Raw genomic sequence first — 27,097 nt, forward strand, 5'->3', positions numbered from 1 at the left:
TAAAAGTTGTTTTGTTCTTTGGGCCATTGCAAATATGTATTCACAAGATTTTCTGGCTCTGCAATTTACAAGACTTTTGTGGACAATGTTTTTTGGCATTGATTACCTAAAAGAATTATCAATAATAACAATGGTAATTCACTACTTTAATATGCTTTTTGTTATATGTTTACAGTTCATATTTGAATACAACAGCAAAAGTGTACACTTAACTTTTAAATGAAAGTTGGTTAAAAATAAGTTTAATTTACACATTTTAAAATGTAAAAGAGCTTTGTTACATTTATTGATGTTGAAAAGTTTCTTTCTTTACGAATGGAAAACCATTGTACATACAGTATACCGGTACCTCTTGTATTGCATGTGTTCTGTGAAGTTTGCAATGCTCAAACAGTCTGTGGCCTCTGTGTTTCAGTGCCTAGTGAGGATTCCATGACAGGAATGACTCCGGACTCCTCACCAGAGTAAGCATCTTGTACCCAGTGCAATACTGGGCTAAGTATATGTTTCATAGCAACCTGTTAAGCATCTTGTACCCAGTGCAATACTAGGCTAAGTATATGTGGAAAACATGTATCATAGCAACGTGTTAAGCATCTTGTACCCAGTGCAATACTGGGCTAAGTATATGTTTCATAGCAACGTGTTAAACATCTTGTACCCAGTGCAATACTGGGCTAAGTATATGTTTTATTGCAACTTGTTAAGCATCTTGTACCCTGTCCAATACTGGGCTAAGGATATGTATCATATCAACGTGTTAAGCATCTTGTACCTAATCCAATACTGGGCTAAGTATATGTGGAAAACATGTATCATAGCAACGTATTAAGCATCTTGTAACCAGTGCAATACTGGGCTAAGTATATGTATCATAGCGACATGTTAAGCATCTTGTACCCAGTGTAATACTGGGCTAAGGATATGTATCATAGCAACGTGTTAAGCATCTTGTACCCAGTGCAATACTGGGCTAAGGATATGTATCATAGCAACGTGTTAAGCATCTTGTACCCAGTGCAATACTGGGCTAAGGATATGTATCATAGCAACGTGTTAAGCATCTTGTACCAAGTGCAATACTGGGCTAAGGATATGTATCATAGCAACGTATTAAGCATCTTGTACCAAGTGCAATACTGGGCTAAGGATATGTTTCATAGCAACGTGTTAAGCATCTTGTACCAAGTGCAATACTGGGCTAAGGATATGTATCATAGCAACGTGTTAAGCATCTTGTACCAAGTGCAATACTGGGCTAAGGATATGTATCATAGCAACGTGTTAAGCATCTTGTACCAAGTGCAATACTGGGCTAAGGATATGTATCATAGCAACGTGTTAAGCATCTTGTACCAAGTGCAATACTGGGCTAAGGATATGTATCATAGCAACGTGTTAAGCATCTTGTACCAAGTGCAATACTGGGCTAAGGATATGTATCATAGCAACGTGTTAAGCATCTTGTACCAAGTGCAATACTGGGCTAAGGATATGTATCATAGCAACGTGTAAAGCATCTTGTACCAAGTGCAATACTGGGCTAAGGATATGTATCATAGCAACGTGTTAAGCATCTTGTACCAAGTGCAATACTGGGCTAAGGATATGTATCATAGCAACGTGTTAAGCATCTTGTACCAAGTGCAATACTGGGCTAAGGATATGTATCATAGCAACATATTAAGCATCTTGTACCCAGTGCAATACTGGGCTAAGGATATGTGGAAAACATGTATCATAGCAACGTGTTAAGCATCTTGTACGCAATCCAATACTGGGCTTAGGATATGTATCATAGCAACGCTTTGCATCTTGTTATCGATACCAGAGGATTCAATGTAGCTGTCTGTTGAAGCTTAAATAACTCATTCAAACTATACTGGTCGTGTATGTAATTCCAACCACTTTTGGGACTATTTTAACAAAATCTTTTGTTTTATGCAACTGGTTGAAACTAAACTTAATATTACATTCCTGGGAATAAAACTCACCTAGCATGAAAATTTCAATATAATTAGATCAGTGTATGTTACTTTTATGAACAGAAATTAATGACATATAAACTATCAATTTTCGTAGGGCAATTGTACCTAAAAAATTGGCCACCTATTTTAATAAATATAAACAGGCACTGTTAATGGAGAACTGCAAATTCAAAAAAAAAAAAAAATAATAGTTTTTATCAATTTTTTCTAACATAGCTAAGAAAGTAAAAACATTTTGTTTAAAAAGTTGACTTTAGTGTAGATTTTTAGTAAACGCTTACATTTAATTTTACAACATGTAACCTATTAATATTCAAATCAAGGGAGGTAATTTATATATTAAAAGTTTATATTTAGGTCCTGATTTTTAGCTCTACTGGCCGAAGGCTTGAAGAGCTTATGTCAGAGCAGGTTTCTGTTGTGCGTGCGTTAGACTTTTTCTTGTTTACACGATAAAGTCCACAGTTTTCATCCGATTCTTTTCAAACTTGTTCAGTGTCTTTATATTAATGAGGACTCAAACCCTATTGAAAATGGGTTACATCAGAGTAAAAAGTCCAGAATTATCTCCCCTTGAATTTGAGAAAATTGTGAAATAAGGCTTGTTTACTTAAGAAAGTCCAAAGTTTTCATCCAATCATTTCCCAACTTGCACAGTGTCTTTATCTGAATGATGAGTCAAACCCTATTGAAAATGAGCAATATTGGAGTTAAAAGTCCAGAATTATCTCCCCTTGAATTTGAGAAAAAAATTAAAATCTTTTAACATTTTGCCATAACTTTTACAATATTGAAGATAGCAACTTCATATTTAGCATGCAAGTCAAAGGTAAAAAAAAAGTAATTCAAATGCGTGCGTGCGTTAGACTTTTTCTTGTTTAAGCGATAAAGTCCACAGTTTTCATCCGATTCTTTTCAAACTTGTTCAGTGTCTTCATATTAATTAGGACTCGAAAATGGGTTACATCAGAGTAAAACGTCAAGAATTATCTCCCCTTGAATTTGAGAAAAAAAAGAAAATCTTTAACATTTTGCCATAACTTATGCAATATTGAAGATAATAATTTTATCAAATATATTTGTTTCTTATATGAATATAATTTTCGCAATGGATGATGACGTCACTTTTCCCATGTGACAAATATTTTGTGTTATGTTTGAGACATTTTAATGCAAACGTTTACAGTGATAAGCTTCTTTAATTTGCAAAATATTGAGAGTAGGGTTAGTTTTCAAGTTGATTGTTAAAAAAATAATCAAAATATGTGTGTTTAGATCATGAAAATGATTAAACACAGGTGGCCGATTTTTACGTACAGGCCGGAATTACGTACACGACCAGTACAAACCTTTTAATTTCGGCATCATGGTATTCTTTAAATTGACTCTACAAATAATGATACCTGTTTTTGATTTTCCATAAGAAATGTGTAAATGTTGAAGTGTAAGCAATTAAGTTAATATAAACCTATTTATTTTAGCCTTATTGCATAGAAAGCCTAAGGGTTTTTAAACATTCTGAAGTCCTTTTCCTGGATAGAACCAGTACTTTGTGTCTTTGGAGGGCTCTAATGATCACTTCCCAAGTGGGCATGGTACCCTTTATCTATCGGTTGCTAGGCCGACACTGTATCCACTACGCTACAGTGACCTATTAAGTGATTGACTAGGCTTGAAACAAAATTTTCTTTGACAATTAATAGAAAAAAAAACAATCCCATAGTTTGTGTACATTTCAGAATGACAAAGAAGTCCTGGTTTGGGTCTCTGATGGGCTCTGATAGAGAGGAGCATCACTTTGTTATGGTGCGCGACAAACCTCTCTGCCAGATCAAGGCCGACCTCATTCATGCATTCCTCTCAGTACGTCACAGCTTTGTTTACATTGTGGAATGCATTTGTAAATATATGTTTGATAGACTTGTGTTCAATTAGTTTATAATAGTGGTGCTTTACATTCTTAAAACAGCTTTCATAGGAAATGAGAATGATATATGAAACATTCTTAAACAAAGAACTTCATGCTTCTAAAAGTGCGCATGTTTGCAAAGCTTGTTAAGTAATACAGATTTTAAGTGGTATTAAAACCTTTTAATGTAACATATTTTTATCAAAATTCTCACCTGTTATTATCTTGACTTAAAGGGGAGGAGCATGTAGTTGCCACTTTGTACATCTTATTTATTTTGGTGGAATTGAGTTTGCAGGGGTGTGAAATGAATGTCAAGGTTATGTTGGTAAATTTTACATGATATTGGTAAATCCTTTCATATGTGAGTGGGGAGATTCCATCAATATCCCTGATATTCTTGTTCTTCAGACTCCTGACCTATGTCACAGCGTAGTGTCTACTACAACGTTCAGAGCAGAGTACAGGCGCTCCGCAAGTTCCTCGGTATTTTCACGCAACGTGCGTTTCCAGGTGGACATTACTCCAGCCCATGGTACCTCCAGGGACCACGAGATCAGCATGTACTGCCTCACTTTCACACACATCTCAGGTAAGAAGTGTGCTCATGTAGTGCCTCACTTTCACACACATCTCAGGTGAGAAGTGTGGTCATGAAGTGTCTCACTTTCACACACATCTCAGGTAAGAAGTGCAGTCATCAAGTGCCTTACTTTCACACACACATCTCAGGTAAGAAGGTTTGTAAGTGCCTCACTTTCACACACACATCTCAGGTAAGAAGGTTGGTAAGTGCCTCACTTTCACACACACATCTCAGGTAAGAAGTGCAGTCATCAAGTGCCTTACTTTCACACACACATCTCAGGTAAGAAGGTTGGTAAGTGCCTTACTTTCACACACACATCTCAGGTAAGAAGGTTGGTAAGTGCCTCACTTTCACACACACATCTCAGGTAAGAAGGTTGGTAAGTGCCTCACTTTCACACACACATCTCAGATAAGAAGTGTGGTCATCAAGTGCCTCACTGTCACACACACATCTCAGTTAAGAAGTGTGGTCATCAAGTGCCTCACTTTCACACATCTCAGGTAAGAAGTGTGGTCATGAAGTGCCTCACTTTCACACACTGATCACAGGTACAAAGTGTGGTCATAAAGTGCCTCACTTTCACACACACATCTCAGGTAAGAAGTGTGGTCTTGAAGTGCCTCACTTTCACACACATTTCAGGTAAGAAGTGTGGTCATGTACTGCCTAGTGTTCACAGACATCTCAGGTTAGACGTGTGCTCATGTACTGCATCTCCTTTACATGCATCTCAGGTAAGAAATGTGCACATGTACTGCCTTACTTTCACACACACCCAAGGTTAGAATTGTGCTCATGTTCTGCATCACTTTCACACACACCTTAGGTAAGAAGTGTGGTCATTTATGGACCCACTTACTGATGTACCTCAGGTAAGAAGTATGCTCATTTACGCACAGGACCCACTTCTGATGTACCTCAGGTAAGAAAAGTGCTTATTTAGGGACCCACTTTCTGATGAACCTCTGTTAAAAAGTGTGGTCATGGACTTCCGCATTTTTTCACTTGTCAAAGATACATCGCGGAGCAGTGTGTGCAAACCATACAGGTTTGTTTGACCATCAGTCCAGCAGTTATAGATAAGTTAAGTATGTCTGCAAATTTCAGTTGCTTATTGATTTGTTTTCTTTCCTAACCATATAAATATCAAAAGATATGCATAAAATATTTTGTCATTTAGTGTGGGATGGTATTTGCGTGGTATTTAAAGCGTAAAGTTACCCTTATTGTTAGTCCCCTACCGGTTTCACTGGAGGGGACTTATGGTTTGCACTCCGTCTGTCTGTCTGTCAGTCACTTTTTTCTGGATCCTGCGATAACTTTAAAAGTTCTTATTATTTTTCATGAAATTTTGGAAAATGGATAGATGGCAATATGGACATTATGCACGTCATTTCATTTTGTTCCTGCCTCAAAAATTGTGGTTGCTATGGCAACAAATAGACTTGAAATTAGGGATTGCAACCAATACCAATTTTGGTATTTTAATATTCGGTCATCCTTCCGAACGAGTATTCGGATATTCGGTCAACATTTGTTGGAAAAAAATCAACAAAATCAACTTACCGTGGCATTACTTCATGGAGTCTACTTTCGTTTTTACCGGAAGTTCACCGGAAGTGACTAAATATTGACACAGCGTTTCCGTCGCTTATTCGAAATTGATTTTGTTGCTATTTTTAGCTCACCTAAGCACAACGTGCTCATGGTGAGCTTTTGTGATCACCTTTTGTCCGCTGTCTGTTGTCGTGCGTCGTCAACATTTTGCCCTGTGAACACTCTAGAGGCATTATATATTGTCCGATCTTCATGAAAATTGGTCAGAACATTTGTCCGATTAATACCTCGACTGAGTTCAAAACCAGGTCATGCTGGATCAAAAACTAGGTCACTAGGTCAAAAAAAAGAAAAACCTTGTGAACACTGTAGAAGTCACATTTGATGCCCAATCTTCATGTAACTTTGGTCAGAACATGTGTTTTTAGCTCACCTTAGCACAACAAGCTCATTGTGAGCTTTTGTTATCACCTTTTGTCCGTCGTGCGTCGTCAACATTTTGCCTTGTGAACACTCTAGAGGCCACATTTATTGTCCGATCTTCATGAAACTTGGTCAGAACATGTGTACGATTGATACCTCGACTGAGTTCGAAACTGGGTCATGCTGGGTCAAAAACTAGGTCACTAGGTTAAAAAAAAGAAAAACCTTGTGAACACTGTAGAAGTCACATTTGACACCCAATCTTCATGTAACTTTGTCAAAATGTTTGTCTAAATGATATGTTGGTTGAGTTAAAAAATGGTTCCGGTCCGTTGAAAACATGGCCGTCAGGGGGCGGGGCAGTATTCCTTATATGGCTATAGAGAAACCTTGTGAACACTCTAGAAGTCACAATTTTTCCCCAATCATCATGAAACCTGTTCAAAACATTGGTTTCATTGATATCTCGAACGAGTTCGAAAATGGTCCAGATCGGTGTACAAACATGGCTGCCAGGGGCGGGGCAGTTTTCTCTATATGTATATAGTGAAAACATGTGAACACTCTAGAAGTCACATTTTTGGTCCAATCTTCATGAAATTTGGTCAGAACATGTGTTTACTGGATATGACGGTTGAGTTGAAAATCAGATTGGTAAAAAAACATGGCCGCCATGGGGGGGGGGTCATTTTCCTTATATTTATATCGTAAAAAAAGCTTGTGAACACTCCAGAAGTCCCATTTTTTGCCTAATCATCATAAAAAAAATTCTAAACATCGATTTTATAGATATCTCAGACGAGTTCGAAAATAGTCATGATGGGTGGAAAAACATGGCCGCCAGGGGGTGGGGCAGTTTTATTTATATGTATACATGTATAGTGAAAACATGTAAACAGTAAAGTTAACAAAAATCTTATAAGCCAAAATGTTAAAGAAAGATAACCTGTACATACTTAGATTTAACTTTCTACTAGTTAGCTCCCTTGTTTGACCTGCTTCCCTAATCTATTTTTAGTTCACCTCTGGAATTTGTTAGACCCCTTGGTTTGAAAACACTTAAAGGGTAAATACTTCAAAATGCATATTTTTCTATTATAATGATATTTAGGGCTAAGTTGTCATTTCTTGTGTAAATCTGTACTAATTGTTTTGTCATATTTGTTATCAGTTTGTAGCAAATTAATCTATAATGGGAACTATTACTGATAACCCATCTTTGAGAAAACTCCTACAGAGTTCCCCAGAGTTAAGATAACTGATCAGAAAGATGAAATGTGCTCTTCAGTTTAATTTTCTGAGATCATGATATTATCCATTTGCAAATAATCTGATGAGAATGAAACAAATTACATGTTAAAGGATAATCTACTTGCACAAAATGTTGAATTATTCACTATATATTCTTAAGAAAGTAATTGGGTCATTATTCTTTTTACTTTGTAAATTACAATTTAGCTACATATGAATAAATAATCAATAACACAATACATATTTGCAGTTTTAGATAATGATAATTGTATGCAAATGTATTTATTAATAAGCATAAAATTTGAATCTGACTGAAAAATAACAGTATTAATTAATTGATAACGAGACTTTTAAAGGAACCCGGACTTTTCCAGTTTATATTTATATTTTACTGAAAACATAGATATGACTTTATTTTACTGAAAACATAGATATGAATAGACATAGATATGAATAATCTCCTTACTTAATATTGGATTGTAATGAGTTCACAGTATATAATGTTACTATTCCCTTTTGTTATATGATACAATATGTACAGAAATGGTATACAAATGGTAAATATAACCGGTCTAATATTCATAGCAATGACGGTTTGAGAAAATACACCTTCTTTTATATAAGAGTAAAAGTTTAAACAGGCTTCTTTTTATATTCATTAAGGTATTTGCTGTATTTGTTCATTTTTAACGATGCTTAGATTCTTTAGACTTGGTTTGTACCTGTTCTTGATTCTCTGTTATTGTTCTTCATTTTTCTAGTTCTAAGAATAAGTTAGTTATTTTCGTTAAAGCTGCTTTGGTTTTCACTTATAGATTAATTCTTTGAGTGTATTCAGGCGTATCTGACTGGACACCTTTAGTTAATTGAATTACAACCAGTCAGTGGTGTTATCCTTACTGGAAATGAGCGTTCATTAATTAGATTTGATAAATATTTCCGTATTACATAAGTTCTCACAAAGTTACATAACTTGTAACCGTCCCATGACCGGTTCACTTGCGTAAGCGAACAAGACCGCACTACCACAGCTGTTTATAGTAAAACATTGTGAATACTTTTAGTCACATTTTTAGTTCAATCTGAATGACACTTGCTGATCTTCACACATGGTGACAATCTTTATGAGCATAATATTTTTTGCTCATAGTGAACTTTTGTGATCACCTTTTGTCAATTGTCTGTCTTCCGTTGTGCGTCATGAATATTTGCCTTGTTAACACTGTAGAGGCCACATTTATTGTTGGATCTTCATGAAATTTTGTCAGAAGATTTGTCCCAATATTATCTTGGATGAGTTCAAAAATGGTTCCAGTCTGTTGAAAAACATGGCTTCCAGGGGGCCATTTGTTGTTCATTCTTCATGAAACTTGGTTAGAACATTTGTTCTATTGATATCTTGTTTTATTGGATGTTGATCAAATATTCGTAAATATTTGATTAAAAGCTTGATTGAACAAAGGAATTGGACTTTTTATTTTGATATTGAGATGGTTTTTAACTAGATGTAATTGTTAAAATTGAATGACAAAAACTGTTTAAACTTTTAATATTGTACATCAACAATCGAACGAGAAACATAATATTTGCATGACGACAAAACAATAACATGACAAAACAGTTAAATTTAGAAATAATTTAAGCTGAACTTAAACGCATTATTTACATAGCGAACACATTCAAACAAAAACAAATTTATTATATACTGACAAAACACCAATGATAGATACTGAAACAAGATGCCACAACACACTTTGAACTTTGCCGACTTCTTATCGGATGATCTCGTGAAATACTTCCAAGCATGGGAAGGTTTTGGTGGCATTTTGATTTGACAGAGATTTACTTAATTTGTGTAGCAATGATAATATTTTCAATTAAATGAGGGCCAAATACCAAAAACATTTCTTTAAGTAAAGAACCTGATTGAATATTGAGTAATTAATTAAAGTTTGGACCATACGATACGCAAATACTCATTAGAGGTTGAGTAAATTATTTTCTTAAAGCTTTTTTGATTGGACAACGTGATTGTAACCATATGATGCGCATTTACTCAAGTTAATTAGAGAAAAAAAAGAATTTGATTGGAGAACGTGATTTACGTCAATCAAAAATCTTTTGCATAAGTTCTTATTGTTTTTTTATACCAAGTCGGCTTTTCATTTACTCATTTAATTTTTTATCATTTAAAATGTAATTGGAGTCATTAGATCAAGATTGGGTCGGTGTTTTAATTGCCGACGCGATTAGCACCTATCATAATTTTGACACAAAGTGACTGTCTTTGGTCAATTAAAGTTTCTTAAAGCTAGGCAATTGACCGGATTTATGACAGGAATACTGTCATCACCATAGCGACACATTATCGCGCTTACCGGAATAAACACTATGACACAAGGAACAACTTTTTTAACAATGTTTGAAGCAAGTTTCACGAACACAAAGTCTTTGAAATTACTCGATTTTTAAAAAAAATTCTTCCGAATATTCAATTCGGAAAATAGTATTCGAATATTCGGTGCGGGACCGAATATTCGAATATTCGGATATTCGTTGACATCCCTACTAGAAATACTGCTGAAAATGGTATTTTTTTTCTGGATCCTGCGATAACTTTAAAAGTTCTTCATATTTGTTCATGAAACTTAAAATATGGATAGATGGCAATATGGACATTATGCACGTCATTTCATTTTGTTCCTACGTCAAAATTTCTGGTTGCTATGGCAACAAATATACTAGAAATACTGCTGAAAATGGTTTTTTTTCTGGATCTTGCGATAACTTAAAAAGTTCTTCATATTTTTTCATGAAACTTGAAACATGGATAGATGGCAATATGGACATTATGTACGTCATTTCATTTTGTTCCTACTTCAAAAATTCTGGTTGCTATGGCAACAAATAGACTAGAAATACTGCTGAAAATGGTGGTTTTCTGGATCCTGCAATAACTTAGAAGTTCTATATTTTTTCATAAAACTTGCAACATGGATAGATGGCAATATGGACATTATGCACGTCATTTCATTTTGTTCCTATGTCAAAACTTCTGGTTGCTATGGCAACAAATCGACTAAAAATACTGCTGAAAATGGTGTTTTTCTGTGGATCCTGCGATAACTTTAAAAGTTCTTTATATTTTTTCATGAAACTGGGAACATGGATAGATGGCAATATGGACATTATGCACTTCATTTTATTTTGTTCCAATGTCAAAAATTCTGGTTGCTATGGCAACAGATAAAAAAAATATTCTGGCAATGGTGGAATTTCTGACAATGATGGAGCCGGTAGGGGACTTTTATTGCTTGGCAATAGTCTTGCTATTTTTGTAATTTTGCAATTGCAGGTCCATCCCGCCGGTTCCGCAGGGTGTGTGAGCATATCCAGAATCTGATGCTGGGCCCGCGCGGGGATGCGCTGAGTCAACGCAAGATCAGCACCGACAGCTCCTCCTCCTACACATCTGAGTGCAGTGCCTCCCCCACACACAGCATCTCCGTCACACGAACTGATTGTGATGATGAGGTACATACAGCAAAGATACAAAACATCGATTTCTACATCAGCTAAGTGCATACAATATAGAAAGGCAGACTAAATACATGTATAAAGTAGAACTTTTATGATAATATTTGGCCTCTATAGAAAATCATTTTTTGCTAAATACTTAACCTGTTTTGAGTATAACATTAAGGCTGAATCTTTAAACTGTATAGAGTATAATTTTGAGCCCACATCTATAGAGTATACTTTTGAGGCCACATCTATAAAGTATAGTTTTGAGGCTACTTAAATAGAGTATAATGTTTAGACTTAATACTTAGGCTCTTGAAGGCTCAATGCTAAGCCTGTAAAGAGTATAATTTTAGGCTAAGTCTTTATTCTAAGCATATATAGAGTACACTTTTAGGCAAAGTCTGCATTCTAAGCCTGTATTGAGTATAATTTTAGGCTAGGTCTGCATTCTTAGTCTATATTGAGTGCAATTGTAGGCTCAGTATGCATTCTAAGCCTGTATTGAGTATAATTTTAGGCTAAGTCTGCATTCGAATCTAAGCCTGTATTGAGTGTAATTTTAGGCTAGGTCTGCATTCGAATCTAAGCCTGTATTGAGTGCAATTGTAGGCTAAGTCTGCATTCGAATCTAAGCCTGTATTGAGTATAATTTTAGGCTAAGTCTGCATTCGAATCTAAGCCTGTATTGAGTGTAATTTTAGGCTAAGTATACATTCTTAGCCTGTATTGAGTATTTTAAGCTTAGTCTGCATTCTAAGCATGTATTGAGTATAATTTTAGCTTGTATACAGTATGACTGGGTTCAATGTAACAATTGTAAGTAATGCTTATAGACTAAATACTTTGCCTGTATAGTCTAACTGGCTTGACTGGACTTTTTTGACTTGAATTGTGAATTTAAGTTAAAAAGCACCTGAAATTATTGTACCCCTGTTTACCTTTGTTAATTTGAATTACACATGTTGGTTCTTAGAGTTTCAAATGCTGTTTTGAAAGGTAAATCAATATACAAGTACAAATTATTATGTTTCTAGGACAACAAAGTAAATATACACCATATACTCAATTGTAATTTGCTTTTGTGCAGTGTTCTTGTACATCCTATACCTGTAATTGTAAAATGATCTAAATACAAATGTGTATGTTTTAGTGTTTAGCCAGCATACAATGGCTTTCAATATTTTGTTTATTATGAACATTTAAGAGTGAAAAAATATTTCCTAAAAATTCCTTTTTTTGGAAATATGTGAGTTATTATAAAGTTGAGAGTAATGTTTTGTGTTGTGTATTTCAGACCCCAGTGTTTGATCGAATAAGCAAGACACCTACCCCCCAGCGGAGAGACATACCTCGGGTTATAACAAATGGGAGACGAGTAATTATAGACCCATCTTTGAAACGTAAAGACAAGATGTAACACATGGATGTATTGTAGACTTTCAGACTATGAAAACAGATTGAATCTGTGTGGAGTGTTGTGCATCATAGGTTGTGGCATTTATACCAACAAACATCCGTGTCCTTTGTGAAAGCAGGAGATGATAAATAAAAAAGATGTTCATTAAGTGTGGGGAATATTTATGTACTGTTCATATACACTACAATCCAGCGTTGACTGAAACATGGCCGCACACTGGGAAAACCATGTGCAGCTTGCACTGCTCATCAGGGATGACAATGTCTGCCTAGACTTGATTTTTAGCTCGGCTGTTTTCGGAGAAAACCAGAAGTATTGTCATAGCCAGCTCGTCGTTCGGCGTCTGCCGTGCTAAAACCTCAACATTGGCTCTAAAATATAGGTGCTTCCACCTACAACTTTGAAATTTCATACGTAGATGCACCTTGATGAGTTATACGCGCCGCACCCATTTTTGGGTCACTAGGTCAAAGGTAAAGGTCACTGTGACTTCTGAAAAAAATAATTTCTGACAAGCTTTTATTTATTCAAAACTGCACCTGCAGCCGAGCGTTGGCACCCGTTATGCGGTGCTCTTGTTGTTTTTAGATTTCCTAGATTTTATTAAAACAGAAAATTCCATTAAAGCAGAATGGGTCTTGTCCTTTATAAGAGTGTGCTGACTGCACAGGCTAATCTGGGACAGTACTTTGCACACATGCATAAAGCTTGGTTTTCTCAAAGCCCGGCTCGTATAAAATGCATAATGTTCATAAATAGATAATGGAGAACCAGTTACTCATAACAAACCACAGATGGGACTATTGGTAATAGCAAAGAACTGTGTACCTTTCAAACAATATGGCAATGGAAGAAAATTTGCCAGTGTCCTTCATAAACAGGTTGGTGTCCCATGATGGGATGACAGGAACCTATTGTTTAATGCACAGCACATTAAATGTGAACATATTTTGCATAGATCTGTGTAAGGGTGTCTGTCCCACCTAACATTATGCAGAAAACCGTTCCGTCATCTTCTGCTGCTGACATTTGTACATGACAGTGAATGAGTGTGTCTTCTAAACTAGCAGGCTTATTGAAACAGACATATTATTATGCTGTAAGCTCCTTTGTTAGTACAACTAATTCAGTGTGTTAAATAGACAACATATTACAGCTAATGTTGGAAGCAATTAATGTGTAATTCATGCAGCAGAATTGATTTCTGTTTTCCTGCTTGATATGAAATCCTACACTTTTCACTCACTTAACCCTATACCACTTAGATACGTATGTTCACGCATTTGTTGTCCCTTAGAAAGTTATATTTAATTTAAGACCTTTCTTGCTAGATTCAAATTGTTAAGGCTTCATCTCCAATCCATATAATCTGATAAGCAGCAAACTGAATAAAACGTGAACAGACTGTGAGTTACTTGCAGGCTGTTCTGGTTTTATGCTGTTTGCAAAAGCCATTTTCACTTTGCCTCCGAGTGCGAAAGGGTTAAACTAAGACCTGCTTATGAATACTAATTTTGTTACAAGACAAACTGAACAAGTTGTAATGTAGCAAACACTTTCCTTCCCATTGAGGAAAACACTTATGTTGTGTTGGCAAGCTTACTACTAGTTGCAACCAGGAAGTGAAATAGCTTAGTTAGCCATGCGGTTGACTGGAGTACAGTTCCTAGACAACCAAACGTAGTGTCAGTCTGCTATCAACAGTAGGGGTAGGAGCAGATTAATTATTGTAAAGTTCTTTTTGTTTTAATTTATCAGTCCTGTACAATTTGCTCACATTGTTATCATGCATTTAGTATTACTGAGACTTTTCTTTCTTGCAATTAAAACGTCGTAAACTATCAAATGAAATGTTGTGTTTGATTGGGCGGATACTGTCTCCATCTGTCTTCTCCAGAATATGCACTAGGAAATATAAATGTGTGTTCCAACTGTCAGAAGCACTGTTAGTTAAAAACTAATTATCAGTCACTTGTAAAGAATATGTTTGATTGTGACATCTCCCGACATTGTTATGTAAGTTTGAGTGTTTTGTTTGTGTTCAAGTTTTTTGCTTGAGTCGCAATCAATCATCTCAAATGAAGTGAATGAAGTAAATAAAGGCAATTATTATTTATATGTAGCCATAATCATAAAAGATGAAATTTTAAATTTAAATTAATTTCTTTTAATGTAATAACAATGCAAATGTTCTGTTCAATTAACATGTATTGATGTTTGTAAAGCAAATTTAATAAAATAGAGCTTACATATTTTGTGACAAGATTGGTTCAAAGTAAAACTAAGTTGAAAATTGGCATAAACTGTCAATACAATATAAACCAAAAGAATCTTAAACCACTGTTATTTGAGATATACCTCAATGATAGACAATGGGCCATAATTAATGTGTTGCATGCAATGTATGGAAGTGTACAAAATGGCTTTGAGTTCTATACATAAATACCTCATTTATCTTCGTAAGGACCAACATAAGAGACCAATGCTTGTTATATTGTGTCACCTGAAATAAGTCAATATTGGCAGTCTATTGTAAGAGTAGGCAAAACAGGAAGGATTACAATCATAGAGAGTTATTCTACACTGATGATGTTATGGATGTTGGTACATGTTATTGGATCTAATATTTTGAGAATGGAACAAATGTAGCAATATACAATTCCCAAGGAAATATAGGCTCAGTTAAGAATATTAATAAGTATTTTGTGTAAATCTTCTGATCTCTTATTTTTCACATAACAATACCAGGCATTGCTTGTTTGTTTGTATTGCTTTTTATTTATTGCCCATGTATAAACATTTATCTTCTGATGCATGTCGTTGTTTTCTTCTGTCTTTGTTAAAATCATGACAAAAATGTACAGATTGCATTGTGTCTGATGGTGTGCAATAAATAGAATGTGCAATGAATACTTCTCAACTAAGTATCAGTATGTTGAAACAGCATAAAAAAGCCCATAAACACTCAAAATCAGCAAATATTTTGTACATTATTTCGAAAAATAAAGTTTACACTTCAACAAATCAAGGTTTCTTTTAGCTAGCACTAGCCAAAATTGTAATGCTATATGTGGTCTGGTAACATAGATTTAACGCAACACGAAATGCTCGTATAAATTTTTAGCTAGGCTGTTTTCAGAGAAAACCTGAGGTATTGTCATAACCATCTCGTTGTCCGCGGCCCGGGTCGTGCGAAAACCTTAACATAGGCTCTAATATCAAAGTGCTTCCACATACAACTTTGAAACTTAATATGTAGATGCACCTTGATGAGTTCTACACGCCACACCTATTTTTGGGTCACTCGGTTAAAGGTCAAGGTCACTTCTGACAAGCTTTTATTTATTAAAAACTGCTCCCACAGCCGAGTGTTGGCAGTCGCTATGTGGTGCTCTTGTTTTATCACCATATATCCCATGTGCATTTCGGGCTACATATACAAACAGTCACAAGCAAATGCGAGATTGACTTTGTGCAGCTTCGGAAGCTTGACATAGTTCTTATGAATATGTCGTTCTTCCAAAGCTGCCCGAAGTCAGTCTGACATTCGCTTGTAAATGTTTGGATATCGTGGTGGGATATTAACAGGAATATATTGTCACACAAAAAATAAAAACAAGCATTTTTATCTTGTTAAATCTATGACCATACCACATATAGCGTTGAAATGTTGACTATTTCTATAAGGAACACTGATTGTTTATGGGTTAACTTTATTTTACAAATATTTTCTAAATATTTGTTGATTTTGAGTACTAGTATTTGTTTCTTTAACATTTATATCTTATTTACTGTTAGAATGCTATATTACAAACTTCACATTAAAATACTTTATTGATAATTGTTTAGGATAAAATTACAATTGCAGTACAGTTGCTTAGCAAACTTTAAGTAGTTTTATTAAGTTTTGTTTTGTCTTCATTTCACATGTGTTGTTTTATTTTGATGTTGATATTCATTGTGTATTATTTTGTTTAGATAATTTTGTTAAATAAAATTCATAGGTTTGAGGTTGTGTGCCAAGCAACCAGTGTGACATTAATATGAAGATATAATAAACTACATTAACATGAAAAACCTTTCACTTTTTATGGGTCAATGAAGCTTTACTTTTTTCCATTTTTATACAAAAGTCTCTTGCAGTTTCTTTTATCTCAATGCCGATGTATGGCAGTTGGACAGCGGCTTTCTATTCTTTGAGTTGTAATTTTCATTGAATCTTCACCACATTTTCTTGAAATGTACGTTGACAAAAATTGGAGGTCAAGTTGCATAACCAGTCATTTCGTAAGGCACTTCAGAACCATTGCCCTTTATTTATACAAACAACAGGGCCTGAAAGGCCCAAGTTGCTCACCTGAGATAACAAGATATTATTGGGACAAATCTTCTGACCAAATTTCATGAAGATCGGATAATAAATGTGTTTATTTATCTATATCTAGATATATATATATCTAGAGTGTAAAGGTTTTACTATAGCAATATAAGGAAAAATGCCTGCCCCCTGGCAGCCATGGTTTTCAACCAACCGGCATCATTTTTTAACTCTTCCAAGATATTATCGGGATGAATCTTCTTTCTTTTCTTTTTTAAGATTTGTCTTATTGATATCTTGAATGAGTTAGAAAATGGTTACGTTTGCTTGAAAAACATGGCTGCCAAGGGGCGGGGCATTTTTCCTTATATGGCTTTAGTAAAATCTTGTTAACACTCTAGAGGCCAAATTTATAGTCCGATCTTCATGAAACTCGGTCAGAAGATTCATCCCAATAATATCTTGGAGGAGTTAAAAAATGATGCCGGTTGATGAAAAACATGGCCACCACGTGGGCGGGGCATTTTTCCTTATATGGCTATAGTAAAACCTTGTTAACTCTCTATTTTTTCACATAATACTATCAGAATAGCAAACAGTTTGGATCCTGATGAGACACCACGTTCTGTGGCGTCTCATCTGGATCCAAACTGTTTGCAAAGGCCTTCAAAGTTCGGTTCCAGCACTGAAAGAGTTAATTCCAACATAATTCTGCGCCAACAAGAGCTTTTATTTCAGCTGATAAGTTTAGCATGTTTGTCTTAGAATATAAAGGTGCAGTTAAATGACATATTATATTTTTATGATTAAAATGGTGAATAGAAATGAATTTAAAACAGAAGTAATTTATTCCATGGAGAAGTTAACTGGTCTCTTTTCTAGCTTTGAAGCAGGGCATCATCTCCCCATGTATGACTAGAGCTTTGTCACAGACCTGACGTATACCCGCACATGCTTCATTGACACCAAATATTTTGCATGCTGTCTTCACAAAACAAGAAAAGCTAATTTATGGCAATTTTTAAATATTATTATGTCATTATCATTCATGGCCATTGAACTCTTGTATTCTTTCACATGACATGCCCTCCAATGACTGTGAACAAAATTAATGTACAGAGTCATTTTAAAATTTTAATGACATAGTTTTGGTCGGACATGGCCATTTTTTACTTTTGAAATCCATGTGTGACCTTGACCTTGGAGATAATGACGTAATTCTTTTGCATGACACACCGTCCAATGATTGTGAACAAATGTACCGAGTAATTTTAAATCTCACAATGAATGACCTAGTTATGGCCCGGACAAGATCATTTATGGCCATTTTTTACCTTTGAACTCAAGTGTGACCTTGACCTTGGAGATATAGACGTAATTCTTTCGCGCGAAACACCGTCCAATAATGGTTAACAAATGTGCAATATGATTTTGAAATCTCACAATGAACGACATAGTTATTGCCCGGACAAGCTCATGTATGGCCATTTTTGACCTTTGAACTCAAAGTGTGACCTTGACCTTTGAGATATCGACGTAATTCTTTCGCGCGACACACTGTCCAATGATGTTGAACAAATGTGCCAAATGATTTTAAAATCTCACAATGAACAACATAGTTATTGCCAGGACAAGATTTCAGGACAGACCAACCGACAAAGTGACTCCTATATAGCCCCCATTACCAATGGACACGACAGACAAGCTCACTCCTATATATCCCCCTAAACTCCGTTTGTGGGGGTGTAATTAAAATCAAGTTAATTTTTGATAAGAAATTCATTTTTGTATTTTGGTTGCATTTAAACTCCACTCATAAAAGCTTGTTCTTTTTCCTTTTGTTGTAGGTTTACCGGTACAGTCAAATGAGAACTGAAATCTCAGCATTATAATGCCATTGTCTGAGACTAAATTTAAAAAAAATAAAAATATTTTATTTTGCCATTTGCAACAGTATTTCAGACTATTCCAGTCAGTTAACCAACTCACGGTTTGTTGTGTAAGCTGGTTGAGCAGCGATTTGTTTGTGAAACACTGTCCCCATATATTTGACCTTGAAGAATGACCTTGACCTTCACCACTCAAAATATGCAGCTCCATGAGATACTTATGCATGCCAAATATCAAGTTTATATCCTCAATATTTCAAAAGTGTACATAACACAAGCAATTTTGACCCATATATTTGACCTTGAAAGATGACCTTGACCTTTCACCACTAAAAATGTGCAGCTCCATGAGCTACACATGCATGCCAAATATGAAGTTGCTATCTTCAATATTGCAAAAGTTATGGCAAATGTTAAAGTTTGCACAAACAAACAAGGCAACAAACCAACAGACAGGACAAAAACAATATTTCCCCCACTATAGTGGTGGGGGACATAAAAAGGGTGCCATATGAAAGATATCATGACTAAACCCCACACTAGTTATTATGCTGGGCCAGGGATGGATACCGTGACTCTTGGTTTTGTAGAAAAGTGCTCTAACAACTGAGCTTGCCGGCCTGACGTTTGGACAAACATATCAAAGTGCAATGTTTAATGCCTCACATGTCATGGAGACATAATTAAAGCTAAGTCACAAATCTACATTTAATAACTCCACAATGCCTTGTCACAGGCAGGGCAGCCATGCCCATGTCTTAGCTCAAGTGAACATCTCAGAAATAAGTGAATCACTGCACATGAACAATGCGTTAAGCAAATGAACACTATATTGTGATACTTTTAGGTTCAGATTTCTTCACCTGTCAAGAACTGTTATGCACATAACTTCATAAGTTCAATACTAACACATACCTGCAAAATAAAGAGCACTATGGCGATGACAAATTATAAGTTTCAATTCTGTCTCTTGAAAAATGTAGAATAGTTAGCTCAAAAGCCAATTGAAGCAGATGGATGGAACAACAAACCTATGGACAGATTACTTCAATATACACCCTCTCAAACATCTTTTGCAGGGGTTATTTAGATCCAGTTGTTTTGAATGTATAACCTTAACAATTACTTTAAGTGTTCAATTTCAGATCATTAATTATTGGTAACACCCAAATGACATTAAGTGACAGCTAGAGATCAATGTCAGCAATTTTGCTGAACAGCGATGTATATATTAAGACAAAACAACTAAAATCATCGAGTACCATGGTTGTTTAAAGAATCAAAGAGAAACAACATTCAACTTTGTCATCACGTTTTATTTGATAGATGTGACATGCTGAATAAAAAACTGCAAGCATTTGATAAATACTTCCATTTAAGTTTATTACAATTACGATAATTATTTTATACAACATTTGCTGCATTTCAAATCTATTATTATGTAATACTGAAATAAATTAAGCTTATTTCCCACTCCATTTCCCAATGTGATAGACAAAAAGCATGCAAATACCAGAAAGTTCAAAGTCAGAAATATGATGAGTTTCTTATGAATGGATGATGAATGATTCACAATAAATAACATGGTATACTTGGCCCTCGTACCATTATACAGCATGTTACTTGCTCACTTCATTAAGTCTGTTAATTGCTGCTGAAAATGCTCTTCACGTCTACAAAACTGAAGCCAAGAAATAGGAACCGTTCAGAAAACTACCCTTGGGCCCAGGAATCTGCCCATGAACAGTCTGGTATTTGTAAGGTTCCGTGTCATAAACACTTTCTAAATGTCTCAAAAAGTGCTTACTACAAAATTGTTCATTTTGAACGTTGCATTCATATGTCGCTCAGAAAATGATGTTATTTGAACAGACTACCAATGCAGGTGAAATTGGCTACTTGGCCCAAAAGAAATACAGAAACAAAATCCACAAGTACCCGCACACTTTTGATTAGTAAAAAGAACAACTGCAAGCTGCCAGAATTGCAACATCCTTAGACATAAACTGAAAGAACTTCAGTGTAAAAATGGAATAACTGAAATAAATCACAGATTTATAGACGGGCGATTACAGAAGCTAACAAGAAACACTATGTTCCGAGTCCATAGTTTGAGTCTGTTTGGCAGTCTGTTGTTGAGATGGATTCTGAGCTGTGAGTTACGGTTGCTGCTGGTTGAAGTTTGGCCGTCCAAACCCCTGAGTGCCCCCTCTGCCTGTGCCCCTGGCGCTGCCCATGCCTCGGTTGAACCCTCCTCCCCGGGGTCCTCCTAAAACACAAACCAGGAAGTATTCAGAGAGTAGAACACAAAACTAGAGCTTTGTCATATATTTGACTAATACCATCTTTTCAGCTGTGTTCAAGGGTAAATAACTCAGGAATGTAATGATCACTGGGTATTAAGGTAGTGCACCTCTAATGATTTCCCGCGATTTCTTCGAAGGTTGAAGAGCCTACTATTAGGTGCCGTAGCCTAGTGGTTAAGGCGATAGACTAGAAATCTTTTGGGATATTCCTGCGCAGGTTCGAATCCTGCCGACGACGTATACTTTTTTGCGACGCGTTTTATTTATTTTCTAACGTAATTTGATTTAATATGGCATACAAGCTATATTTATTGTTAAATATGTTGCAATTTTTATGCACATTTTTCAATTATTAAAATTAAAACAACGTTATGGCGAAATTGGGTGATTGACTGTTGAAAATACGAACCATGCATGTTGCATTTTTATTTTTATTTCAAAAAGTAAACGGTAAATCTGTCTAGTTCTTAGTATTTTTGCTGTATATAGTGTTTCTATAAAAACTAAGTTTAAAATATGACTTAAATGATACTATTTTGAATTTTATGACACTTTGTTTTTAACCGACCCAATTTTTACTTGACTGAAATCACTTACATTTCATGGTGCTCTTCCATAGATAAAAATTTGTAAAAAATAAATGTCTGTAAAAGAATACTTATTTCATCTTGTTTAAACTTTAAACACCTTTACAGCATCTGTACACACCAACTGCATGCCCATATTTGGAAATTTGAATGAATTATGGAACTTTTATATACCCCAGGGGTGAAAATAAACTGGACAAAAGCCAAGCGTGGGGGTGGTTTTGAAAAAATCGGTATATTTTTTTAAAAAGCATGGAAAGCCTACCTACAAATTTGCATGTAGTTCAGTGAAATGATGCTGATTAAGAAAATAATTAATTAGGTTATATTTGGATATGTGCCCATTAGAGGTGCGCTACCTTAAACAAGTGTCATGCACAACTGCACTTCATGGTAATGACATATTTGAAATTTCTATTGAAACAAGGGCTGTTTGTAAAACATGCATGCCCCCCATATGGGCTGTCCGTTGTAGTGGCAGCCATTGTGTGAATACGATTTTTGTCACTGTGACCTTGACCTTTGACCTAGTGACCTGAAAATCAATAGGGGTCATCTGCGGGTCACGATCAATGTACCTATGAAGTGTCATGATCCTAGGCAAAAGCGTTCTTGAGTTATCATCCGAAAATCATTTTACTATTTCGGGTCACCGTGACCTTGACCTTTGACCTAGTGACCTCAAAATCAATAGGGGTCATCTGCGAGTCATGATCAATCTACCCATGAAGTTTCATGATCCTAGGCGTATGCGTTCTTGAGTTATCATCCGGAAACCATTTTACTATTACGGGTCACCGTGACCTTGACCTTTGACCTAGTGACCTCAAAATCAATAGGGGTCATCTGCAAGTCATGATCAATCTACCCATGAAGTTTCATGATCCTAGGCGTATGCGTTCTTGAGTTATCATTCAAAAACCATTTTACTATTTCTGGTCACGGTGACCTTGACCTTTGACCTAAAAATCAATAGGGGTCATCTGCGAGTCATGATCAATGTACCTATGAAGTTTCATGATCCTAGGCCCAAGCGTTCTTGAGTTATCGTCTGACAACCACCTGGTGGACGGACAGACCGACCGACAGACCGACCGACATGAGCAAAGCAATATACCCCCTCTTCTTCGAAGGGGGGCATAAATATTGTAAAATGTGTGAATACTTAATGCTACAAACATTGCATTTAATAGTGACAAACAGAAAGACCACACTATGGACACAAAGAATACTACATGTATTTAAGAAGAGCTCTCCAGTGCTCACACTCATTGTTAACAGCCAAATCATTGTTAGAAAGATTACCTTTCAACAGTTAAATCAAAGCCTAGCAAAAGAAAGGTTTCCATCTTTATGAAACACCAATAATTATTCTCTTAAATAGGAATATTGGACATTAAAAACCATTTGAACTAAGATGAAAGGGAAAGTATCATTTCAAATTTGTGCATTTCCTAGTTTTAAAAGGCAAGTTTGATCAGACTGACCTCCCCTGCTTCCGCCCCTGGGGCCACCACCGCGGCCACCCTCTCCCCCTCTCTTCTGAAACCCTCCTCCATTGTTGTAGCTACCACTGCTACCATTGTTGTAACTGGGGTAACCTTCAGAGCCCCCTCGGTGACCTTCGGAGCCCCCTCGGTTGTAGTCACTTCTCTGCTGGTAACCTTGGTAGTTGCCTTAACATCACAACCAAAATAACTCAAATGTCATAGAGTCAAATAAGATCCATTTTAATTAATAGTTTCCTTTTCTGATGAAAGAAAAAAATCTTAAACAATTAGAATTGAAGAATAACAAGCAAATTCATTGAATTGATATTCCCCGCCAATATATTCTGGTCAAAAAAGTGTTATATTTGACAATCAAAAAAGCATTTTTACATGATACAAAGGGCCATAACTCCGTTATTAACAGATGAAGTACAATGCCATTTGGCGTGCATCATCCTCTTATCAATATATATACTCATACCAAGTTTCAATGAAATCTTTCAAAGCCGGACGGACGGAAAGACGGACGGACAACACCAAAACAATATCCCTCCGCCTATGGCGGGGGATAATAATCATGGAGCAGACGTTTACCTCTCCCACCCCTGCTATAGCCGTTGCTCATATTTCCACGGTTGCCACCACGACCTCCCCGGAAACCTCCCCTACCACCGCCATCCCTCCGCTGATCTCGACTGAAGCCAGTGTTGGTATATGTGACACCTGGAAGCAAGCAGCGTTTTTATATCCTTATCACTAAGTATTATTCAGAATTATCTTGCTCAAGGTAATGCACTAAAACTATGGAATGCAAATCCTAACAAAGCTACCATGTATATTTTTAATAAACCCTATTAAAACTCGCACATAAGCAGGGTTGTCATTATTAACCGATTGCCGATCGAATTCATCGATTAAAATCGCCAGAAAATCGGTTGTTATTCCCGAATCTCTATAACTGCGATCGGAAGTTTTGATCACGCAAACCGACAATAATTGATGAGGAATAACCGTAGTATAGTAAAGCCACGCCCGGTCATTCAGTCAGTCCATTAACTCCGCCTAAGAGCTGCTGTTTTTAATGAATTTCTAAGCGAGTGGCCAATATTGGTTTTTCCAGCTGTCAATCATATTCTTCTTGGTAAGCACGTCAACCAATCAGCGCTCAGGCAGCCAAATACACGCCGAACCCACGTGAAACTGTATCAAATAGCTGTACATTTCACATATTATTACTGACCGTATCTCAACGAATGTAGCACTGTAGAGCGTAATTAACTAGTTTTTTTAGTTAGAGAAAAGGTTTCCACATATTAAAAAATGCTCTTCGATTTTCTACCAAAATAAAAGATATTAGCGACCTCTGCACTATGAAGTTGTTATTCAGCATCTAAATATTAAAATCCACGCTTTCCCCGAGGAAGAATGACGTGATGTTATACATGAAGTCTAATTTTGGCATGATTTTCATCTGTACATGAAAAACACGAGAAATGTGTCTCAGTTGCTATAATTTTCTTAATTTCCCGTGAATAATGAAATCTGAAAATGATTTCGGATAACACATTTAATTATACGCATTTGAAAATACTTCAAATAAATAATACATTTTGTAATACAAATGGTCATAACACATAATGTAAAAAGTAGGTAAATAACGTGTTTTGCGATTGCCAAACAATGAATCAATATTGGTCTACATGCATGAATGATCTGACAAATTATATAACGATCCGGAATTAAAAGTACTCGGTAAAATTTAAAGAAAGACGCGTTTTTATCCTCAGAAATTCACTTTCACTTTCGCAAACTTTTCTGAAAGGAGGTACATGTAACAGTTTAGATTGAGTTGTTGATTTGTCGTAATTACTAAATATAAACTGTTCTTAATGTTCTCAAATCGCGTCACGTGATTCACGCATGTTCAATGGGAATTCCCCAATCCCACAATTCAATTTGTATATGCATTTGTGTTAAATGGCAGACGACATTCATTGTCAATATTGGCCGTAATTTGGTTTTGAAAAAAAGAAATCGTAATAATACTGGCTTATGGTAATGGATAGAATTGGAACATGCAAAGATCTATCAATATAATATGTTTTTACATTGTACAGTATACTAAAAATGTGAAAATCTTAAAATTTTCTATTCTTTTTGGACCTTATTTTAACTTTTTATGCTTTGAGAATAGCAGTACTTTGTCCCTAAAATGTCTAGAATTTGTTTTCGGCCGGGGGGCTTTGCCCCCCCTGAACCCCCTACCAGGGCCTTGCCCTGGACCAACAAGGGGGCCTAGGCGGCCCCCTTGAACCCTGGCCGAATCGGTTACTATTCCAAAATAATCCTTTGTTTACAATCATAATGACAACCCTGCATAAGTACTGTATGTTACCTTGGAAACCATCATCAGATGTGTTATTGGATTCTTCAAGGTCATCATCACCCTGTTGGCTGTAGCCCAGCTGGAACTCTGTGGCGTTGGGGTTCATCTGGAACGACTTCTTGTCAAGGTCTGAACTGCTCTCCTGGAGTAAGGTAAACATGGTCAATGTAGTGGAATGTGGACGAAACACTGCAAATAGTGTAGTGTGGACAAAACATGGCCAATATAGTGGTGTAGACAAAATATGGCCAATATCGTGAGTGGAAACATGGCCAATATAATGGGGAAGGTGGGGAGGGTGGGGGATCAAACATGGCCAATATTGTGTAATGTGGGTGAAACATTAACAATAAAGTGGAGAGGGAGGGGGGGGGGGGGGGGGGGTAAACATGGCTAATATTGTGACACTTGGGGAAACATATCCAATATAATGAGTAGGTGGGGGGCGGGGGTAGAGTGCAAACATTGCCAATATAGTGAAATGGGGTTGAAACATGGCAAAAATAAGACTTTTGCCAAGCAATATGGTCCCCTACCGGTGAAACTCCACAATTTTCAGCGATATTTCTGGTCTATTTGTTGCCATAGCAACCAGAATTCTTGACATAGGAACAAAATGATATAAAGTGCATAATCTCCATATTGCCATCTATCCATGTTTCAAGTTTCATGAAAAAATATTTTGAACTTTTTAAGTTATCGCAGGATCCACCATTTTCAGCAATATTTCTAGTCCATTTGTTGCCATAGCAACCAGAATTCTTGACGTAGGAACGAAATGAAATGACGCGCATAATCTCCATATTGTCATCTGTCCATGTTTCAAGTTTAATGAAAAAATATGAAGAACTTTTAAAGTTATCACAGGATCCAGAATGTGTGACGGACAGACAGACAGACTCAAAGAGCCCAAACCTTAAGTCCCCTCCCGTTTCACTGGTAGGGGACAAAAAGGTGAGTGTGTCGCAAAATATGTCCAATATAGTGGAGAATGAAGCAAACATGGCCAATACAGAGGAGTGTGGGAAAAACATATTATACAGGTGAGGGAAGCAAGCATGACAAATATAATGCAGTGAAGGCGAAACATGGCCATTATAGTGAAGAGGGGAGCCAACATAGAGGAGTGTGGGCAAAACAAGGCCAATATAGAGGAGATGGGAGCAAACATGGCAAATTCAGTGGAGTGTGGGCCCAACATGACCAATATTGTGAAGTGTGGACAAAACATGACAAATATCGTGAAGTGTGGGGGGGAAAAAAAAGGCCCAAACAGTCAAGTGTGGGTGAAACACAGCCAATATAGTGCAGTGTGGGAGAAACATGGCCAATATAGTGGAGCGTGGGCAAAACATATCATTATATTATAATGAAGTGGAGAGCAAACATGGCTGATATAAATGTAAAATATCGTCGGGCAAAACATGCATACAAGCAAATTTGTTCAATTGATAGCCCC

General features: G+C 36.2%; 2 protein-coding genes across 2 annotated transcripts in view; one reads left to right on the forward strand and one right to left on the reverse strand.

Moving 5' to 3' along the window:
- The window catches only part of LOC127837553 (serine/threonine-protein kinase BRSK2-like), a 92,351-nt gene extending 76,655 nt beyond the window's left edge, over positions 1–15,696 (forward strand). The window contains exons 17-21 of the mRNA XM_052364790.1: positions 416–464; positions 3,728–3,851; positions 4,309–4,489; positions 11,076–11,254; positions 12,540–15,696. Coding sequence (XP_052220750.1) covers positions 416–464; positions 3,728–3,851; positions 4,309–4,489; positions 11,076–11,254; positions 12,540–12,662 — 656 coding nt within the window. The 3' untranslated portion in view covers positions 12,663–15,696. The remainder of the gene's footprint in view (positions 1–415; positions 465–3,727; positions 3,852–4,308; positions 4,490–11,075; positions 11,255–12,539) is intronic.
- A 4,468-nt stretch (positions 15,697–20,164) lies between these two features.
- The window catches only part of LOC127841121 (caprin-1-like), a 42,401-nt gene continuing 35,468 nt past the window's right edge, over positions 20,165–27,097 (reverse strand). Inside the window, exons 9-12 of the mRNA XM_052369686.1 lie at positions 25,648–25,780; positions 23,847–23,975; positions 23,250–23,438; positions 20,165–21,138 (exon numbers count right to left, since the gene is read on the reverse strand). Of these exons, the coding sequence (XP_052225646.1) occupies positions 21,029–21,138; positions 23,250–23,438; positions 23,847–23,975; positions 25,648–25,780 (561 nt within the window). The 3' untranslated portion in view covers positions 20,165–21,028. The remainder of the gene's footprint in view (positions 21,139–23,249; positions 23,439–23,846; positions 23,976–25,647; positions 25,781–27,097) is intronic.

This window comes from Dreissena polymorpha, chromosome 1 (assembly GCF_020536995.1).
Source record: "Dreissena polymorpha isolate Duluth1 chromosome 1, UMN_Dpol_1.0, whole genome shotgun sequence".
Lineage (NCBI taxonomy): Eukaryota > Metazoa > Mollusca > Bivalvia > Myida > Dreissenidae > Dreissena > Dreissena polymorpha.